Source organism: Mytilus californianus, unplaced genomic scaffold (assembly GCF_021869535.1).
Source record: "Mytilus californianus isolate M0D057914Y unplaced genomic scaffold, xbMytCali1.0.p SCAF_6, whole genome shotgun sequence".
NCBI classification, from domain to species: Eukaryota; Metazoa; Mollusca; class Bivalvia; order Mytilida; family Mytilidae; genus Mytilus; species Mytilus californianus.
Genome location: NW_026262712.1, coordinates 79,140,517 through 79,148,327, shown reverse-complemented (window position 1 = coordinate 79,148,327; position 7,811 = coordinate 79,140,517). Strand labels below are relative to the sequence as shown.

Here is a 7,811-nt window from a genome sequence, read left to right as displayed (position 1 = left end):
AGAACCAAATTTTTTAGTTATTGTTTTCCAATATTGCTGTCATTTGTATTATACAATCCATACTGATATAAAAATATTACTGATTTAGTATGCGACTATAAGATTTACATAAAAAAGAGCAAATTAGGTCAGTTTTGGTTGATGCGGAAAAATAATTTTGTTATACGAGTCAGTCTGAGGTATGAAAACTACTGATATTTGTTTACGATTCAATATTTTGAATAAAAACAGGACATGCTGGCACTATAAATTGATGCGAACCAAATTTTTTAGTCATTGTTTTCCAATATTGCTGTCATTTGTATTATACAGTCCCTCCTGACCTAAAAATATAACTGAATTACTGAGCGGCTATATGTATTTACTTGATGAAGTGCAGACATGATCATTTTTGGTTAATGAGGTCAATTAATTTTGTTAAACGAGTCATCCTGAGTCGGACAGTGTGAGATGTGAAAAATGCTGGATTTTGGTGATGATTTAATTATTTTAATAAAAGAAGGACATGCTTGAACTGTTTGTTTGTGCAGAAAATAGAAATTTACTATGATCAATTTTCAATTAATTTAAGAGGTGTTATTACATTATTAATTAACTGTTAATGTCTATCGAAAATGAACAGTTGGTCATTTAATTTTGATGTACTTTATCATTTGATATTTAAGGTCAGTGTATCCAGGATACGATGACAATTTGCGTTAACGCGCGTTTACTACAAACAGTAAAAGTGCGTTTACTTTTGACGAAATTAGAAGACGGGCCTTTTTCACGTTAACGCGGAAGTAAACGCGAAAGTAAACGCCCGTTTACTCTTTACAAAATTAGAAGACGCGCCGATTTTGCGTTAACGCGAAGGTAAACGCGAAAGTAAACGCCCGTTTACTTTTTATGTCTACTGAAATTTCTGAGTTAACGCACAGTTAACGCGGCGTTTACTTGAAGTGCACGCGAGTAAACGCCGCGTTAACTTATTCCGCCCGTTTACATGTAATGCTTGGTCTGCACCCAACTGTATATATACATATTTCAAATCCAGCTTAAACTGGACATAACTGCCGAATTATTTCCAGAATTCTTGTATGTTAAAAAAGGAAACAGTAAATATCTACATTATTGCCAAAATTGATTAATGAAAAAAGTACAAGAAATACGTTTCCACAGTTATTAGATTGTTCACTGTTAGCACATTGGCAGAAATGCAAATATAATCAAAGTTTCAAATATATAAATCTGTCATTGATATATAAATGCTTAAAGAACATGAATGTAAACTAACTTTAATAGCATGTAAAAGTTAGGTAGGAATATTGCAAAATTTAACGATCGAAGATCACAGCAAAATTATGTCATCGTCCGGAAACCAATTGTATTGTCACGGACAGCGCCAACTTTTAACTTGGTTTACACAGGCATTAAAAGCAAAGTTGAACATTGTTGAATTTGACTTATGTTTTCTGTCCCTTTTAGTCATATAGTCCCCAATGCATATACAAATTAATGCATCCCTATCTCTTAAATGTTTAGATTTGAGCGTTGCATAAAGTAAAATAACAAAAGTACCGAACTCCGAGGAAAATTCAAAAACGGAAAGTCCGTAGTCAAATGGCAAAATCAAAAGCTCAAACACATGAAACGAATGGATAACAACTGTCATATTCCTGACTTTGTACAGGCATTTTCTTATGTAGAAAATGGTAGATTAAACCTGGTTTTATAGCTAGCTCAATCTCTCACTTGTATGACAGTTGCATATGAAGGTAAATCCAGAAAAGTGCATCGGACGAACAAAATTTATAAATTGTTACTTTTATTTACCAATTATGTATAATAGTTGAAAGTCTAAAAACCATTCTCTAATTACACTGCAGGTAACATCTTTAAAATATTTAGACACGACACTAGAATGGTAACTAAAATAATAAGGATAATCAAAAACTACATTTTATAGTAAACCTACTCTAAGGCAAACATGAGTTATTAGCCGGTGACACTTTTAACTATTTGGAAAAAAAACTTGTTTTGTTTCTATTTTGTTTTCCCTTGTATTTGTATTTACTTGATTTTTACTTTATCGAGAAAGTGTATATACTATATGAGCCAATCCACACAAAAAGTATAAAAACAACAAATTTGCGAAATTCTAAAACATGTAATTATTAGTAGCTGACTTGTGATCTTTAAAACACCGTTGTTTTTCCTAATACGATTAGGCTGTAAGCTATAAACACCTTTCAGTGCTTACACCCCACCTTGTTTTTTTTTTTTTTTTTTTTTTTTTTAGATTTTGCTCAATTATTTCACATTTTTTATTCATTTGTTCACGTAAAGTTTAAGTGTCTTAACGTGCTACTTGATTCAATCAGGTAGCAGTGGGGGTAATGCTCTCGCTTACAAAGCAGAAATCAATAAAATTTAATAGGGGCAACAATCCCGGAAAAGGGCGATTGATTTATATAATATCAATTAACTTATCTTAACTTTCAATTTCAAAAGCACAAAATGACATTGTTTTTGCATTTTTCCTTAGGTTTAACTGTTGTGTTATTACATCTAGAGATGATGAAAACTATTGAACTTTTCTCTCTAATGTGTCGTAAATGGTTTTATTTTAGCTCTGTATAGCATAGTTTTGAGTAACAAATGATTTTACACCTGCCTAAAAACATTCAGATATTTTTACGTCTTTTTCCGTTTTAACTAAGAAGTTCGGAGTATAGTTGAACATTTTACGAATATTTACATTTAAAAAAATTTCCTGATAAAACCGCTTTTCAAAAAATAGTTTAACGAACTTTAACAACGTGTCCTGTAATGTTTTCCACAAAGACTTTTTGTACCTTTTTTCAAAATTATAAGCCTGGTACCTTTGATAGCTATTTACATGGAGTGGCTCATATACAGTTTGTACTATCAACGACAAAAAACGGTTTACTGTTGACGTCATTGTCAAATTTAAACTTTACAGTCTACTACAGCTTTTTTGTTGTCGTCTTTGTTAGATTGATTTGTATGCTAGTTTGCAATCTTATAGTCAGTTGTGTTGTATGTCAGTGATATATGTTATATCGTTTTGATGAGGGATCCAAGTTATTGCCACGTTAATCTATTGTATATGTTTAGGTTGCTCGCCAAATGTTATCAATATATCGGAACTTTAACCAACGTCGTACAAGTGGAAGGTTGGGCTAGCTATAAAACCAGGTTTAACCAACCATTTTCCTCGGAAAATTTGTGTACCAAGTCAGGAATGTGGCTGCTGTTTTTCATTTATTCCGTTGGTTGATAGAGTTTGATTTCGTTTGTTTTTGTTTACCTCCCCTTTCGTTCACTAACTCGTAGTTTTGGCCCTAAAAATCTGAGTTCTTTTAACGTCGATGATGTTGTGCAAATACTATGTACACATATGTTTAAAGTCCAACCGTTTCAGTTATAAAAAGATTTTTCAACAATTACGTCAGAAGTGATGTATTTGTTACACCATAAATGTAGGTGAATTTGTGAAACTCTTGATTTTTGGCATAGTTTGGTGAAATTTATTTCAGTTTTCTGAATAAAATAGAAACAGTAGCACAATCCCTCGCCCAAAAATATTGTTGATGAAATATTTTCATTGCACCATATTCTTTACCTTTTAACCAAAATTTTAATAGGCGAGATGTGGCGTAACAAATGAAATCATTACAAAAAGGTCGAAAAAAGATTATGAATTTCCTGAAAAATAGACTACAATGAATTCTTTAAATGAATTGTAAATATAACGGAATTTGATAAGACTGTCGTACAAGTGAGAGGTTTAGCGCTTTAAAACCAGGTCCAATCCACCATTTTCTACACTTGAAAATGCCTGTACCAAGTCAGGAATATGACAGTTGTTGTCCATTCGTTTGATGTGTTTTGTCATTTGATTTTGCCATGTGATTAGGGACTTTCCGATTGAATTTTCCTCGGAGTTCAGTTTTTTTGTGATTTTACTTTTTACCTATTTCAGGCTAATATATATGTAAGTTATGAAGCAGATATACATTTTTTCTTATCATACATTCAACAGTAATAGTATAGCATTTGGCAATACATACACAGTAAATTTACTCGATCAATTACAGTTTTTAACATGCACCTTCACTGGGCCGTTTATTGGGATTTTTGGCTGTACTCCTTTTGCTTGGTGTTCGGTATTTTGCTTTTGCGTGTTACTTTTCTTCCTAACAAATGCCCATGAATGCAATTAAGACAAACATAATTTAAAAGATACATTTTTTAAATTTTGTATCGCCTCGGAAATATTAAAGCAGTATAACTTATGCAAAACGTACAGAATTAACTGTACCTTTTAATAGGTTAGGAGATACTGAAAACAATTGTAACATATTTCTAGCTTCCATCAGGTCAAATAAGAAATTCGTTCAGACAAAAATATAACTACAACTGTTTTATACATTTTATGTAATAAAACCAACTACAGCTACGTAATTTTCTTATTTAATGAATACACTTTTTTGTCTAACTTCTTTAGAGGCTGCAAATCACATTGCAATTAGTGATTATTGTTGTCTACGCACAACCAGAAGTTAAAGGACCACCAGCAGAACCAGATACTAAAGGACCACCAGGAGAACCAGTTACTAAAGGACCACCAGCAGAACCAGTTACTAAAGGACCACCAGCAGAACCAGCTACTAAAGGACCACCAGCAGAACCAGTTACTAAAGGACCACCAGCAGAACCAGATACTAAAGGACCACCAGCAGAACCAGTTACTAAAGGACCACCAGCAGAACCAGTTACTAAAGGACCACCAGCAGAACCAGATACTAAAGGACCACCAGCAGAACCAGTTACTAAAGGACCACCAGGAGAACCAGTTACTAAAGGACCACCAGGAGAACCAGATACTAAAGGACCACCAGCAGAACCAGTTACTAAAGGACCACCAGCAGAACCAGTTACTAAAGGACCACCAGCAGAACCAAATACTAAAGGACCACCAGCAGAACCAGTTACTAAAGGACCACCAGGAGAACCAGTTACTAAAGGACCACCAGCAGAACCAGTTACTAAAGGACCACCAGCAGAACCAGTTACTAAAGGACCACCAGCAGAACCAGATACTAAAGGACCACCAGGAGAACCAGTTACTAAAGGACCACTAGGAGAACCAGTTACTAAAGGACCACCAGGAAAACCAGATACTAAAGAACCACCAGGAGAACAAGATACTAAAGGACCACCAGGAGAACCAGTTACTAAAGGACCACCAGGAGAACCAGTTACTAAAGGACCACCAGGAGAACCAGATACTAAAGGACCACCAGGAGAACCAGTTACTAAAGGACCACCAGCAGAACCATAGAAGGACCACCAGGAGAACCAGTTACTAAAGGACCACCAGCAGAACCAGATTCTAAAGTACCACCAGCAGAACCAGTTACTAAAGGACCACCAGTAGAACCAGTTACTAAAGGACCACCAGCAGAACCAGATACTAAAGGACCACCAGCAGAACCAGTTACTAAAGGACCACCAGCAGAACCATAAAGGACCACCAGCAGAACCAGTTACTAAAGGACCACCAGGAGAACCAGATACTAAAGGACCACCAGGAGAACCAGTTACTAAAGGACCACCAGCAGAACCAGTTACTAAAGGACCACCAGCAGAACCAGTTACTAAAGGACCACCAGCAGAACCATAAAGGACCACCAGCAGAACCAGTTACTAAAGGACCACCAGGACAACCAGATACTCAAGGACCATCAGGAGAACCAGTTACAAAAGGACCACCAGAAGAACCAGATACTAAAGGACCACCAGCAGAACCAGTTACTAAAGAACCACCAGCAGAACCAGTTACTAAAGGACCACCAGCAGAACCAGATACTAAAGGACCACCAGCAGAACCAGTTACTAAAGGACCACCAGCAGAACCAGTTACTAAAGGACCACCAGCAGAACCAGTTACTAAAGGACCACCAGGAGAACCAGATACTAAAGGACCACCAGCAGAACCAGTTACTAAAGGACCACCAGCAGAACCAGATACTAAAGGACCACCAGCAGAACCAGTTACTAAAGGACCACCAGCAGAACCAGTTACTAAAGGACCACCAGCAGAACCAGTTACTAAAGGACCACCAGCAGAACCAGATACTAAAGGACCACCAGCAGAACCAGTTACTAAAGGACCACCAGCAGAACCAGATACTAAAGGACCACCAGCAGAACCAGTTACTAAAGGACCACCAGCAGAACCAGATACTAAAGGACCTCCTATGCGAGTTTGCTTCCAACCAAAAGAACCTCCTATAGAAGAATTGGTTGCAGCAAAAACTGCTGGCAAATATCCTACGTAAGTACATTCTGACTTGTAAAAATATATATATAACCTTATGAATCTTCCAATGTAGTGATATATCGACCAATTGGTTAATTAATAAATATATGCAATACATTTCAACAAACATGTGAAGTTAAAATGGTAAGCACTTACTTTGGAAAAAAAAGTTCAATGACATATAACTATGCATAAATATTTGGTATCTTAGTTATATACTGACGGACTGTAGAAACGCAACACACATTTGTGGTATTTGTTTTTACCAAATCGTGATTGATCCTTATAGATCTACTATTCATGCTTACCATACTTCTTTATTTTTTTGATAACTCAATACCTGACTTACCTCAGGTTATTGAACATACCGGATTATTAGAGTCGCACAAATTTCTTAAAGCAAAATTTGAAACCCATAAATGATTTTTTTCAGGTTGTTTTTCTCGTGATACAATTTTTTCAATCCCTATCCATACTTGAGTCATTAGAAAAAATGTTGCCTCTCCATATTGACTTGACGAGACTGAACAATGAAAATCCGAATCAGACCATAGGAATATTGCATGGAGGAATACGTGGATGTGCTGTTTCTCGTCCAGAATTGACCTAACTGTCCTTACAATAACGGTGCGGTGCAGGCAGGCTGGATTTGTTGGTGACCATCCATGACCAGATTAATATGTAGTGACAACGCTACGTCAATAAAATTTTATTATGCAAAGTCATTTGCGAGACTAGTTTAAAATGCCTCAATATCAACTGCTTAGTTAGTCGTCGAATGCCATGGCAGACGGATTCACACCAAACATGATTACCATATACTGAAATGGCAACAAATCGACGGCAGAAAAATATTAAAGCAATAAAAAGTTAAAACCGCTTAATTTCCAAAGCACTCTGTAATGCATGGGACAGAGGCAAAATCAGAAGGCAAAAAACAGAACTCAAAACATGCCCAACAGAATTGGTTGACTGTTCTGACAACCATTATGGTGTTGGTTACAGGCAGTCATTGCCTTCAACGGTGAAACATCCAATTCTATGTCAAGTAGAAAAATAGGGTTTTAATGCATACCGCATGATTTGAACATTAAAAACGACGTCATCAGTTAAACTTTCGAACTGCAAACTTTTTTTAGACAATTAAGAAATGAACAAAACTCGTGTTTATACTTTTTTTCAGAACAAAATGCATATTTGAAAATGGGAATAAAAAAGAATAATCTAGTGTTGCATTTTTAAGTCCGTCAGTATAGTAATCCTATTTGTACAACTAGTTATACAAGTTTTATTATTTATTCATATCCTTTAAAATTTATGTCATTATAAGTATTTTGGACTATTATGATTGACAAATGTAATAAATATATCAGTCCGAAGGAAGAGGTATGGTCAAGGGCTAAAAAATATCACATTATGTATATGGCTTTCAAAAGCCTGACATTATGAAAACAAACATAAAGACAAACCGTAGTTCATA

At 35.6% G+C, this 7,811-nt stretch overlaps 1 protein-coding gene across 1 annotated transcript; it reads left to right on the top strand.

Moving 5' to 3' along the window:
- Positions 1-1,751: 1,751 nt before the first annotated feature.
- On the top strand, positions 1,752-6,350 carry LOC127706630 (collagen alpha-2(VIII) chain-like). The gene is made up of 4 exons (XM_052211287.1): positions 1,752-1,757; positions 3,989-4,000; positions 4,514-5,320; positions 5,565-6,350. Exons 1-4 carry the CDS (start codon positions 1,752-1,754, stop codon positions 6,348-6,350), a joined length of 1,611 nt encoding a protein of 536 aa, XP_052067247.1.
- The last annotated feature ends 1,461 nt before the right edge of the window (positions 6,351-7,811 follow it).

Coding starts and splice junctions, on each gene's coding strand:
- LOC127706630 (XM_052211287.1), top strand. Junction 5,321..5,564: donor AAGGACCACCAGGAGAACCA/GTTACTAAAGGA, acceptor CAGTTACTAAAG/GACCACCAGGAGAACCAGAT.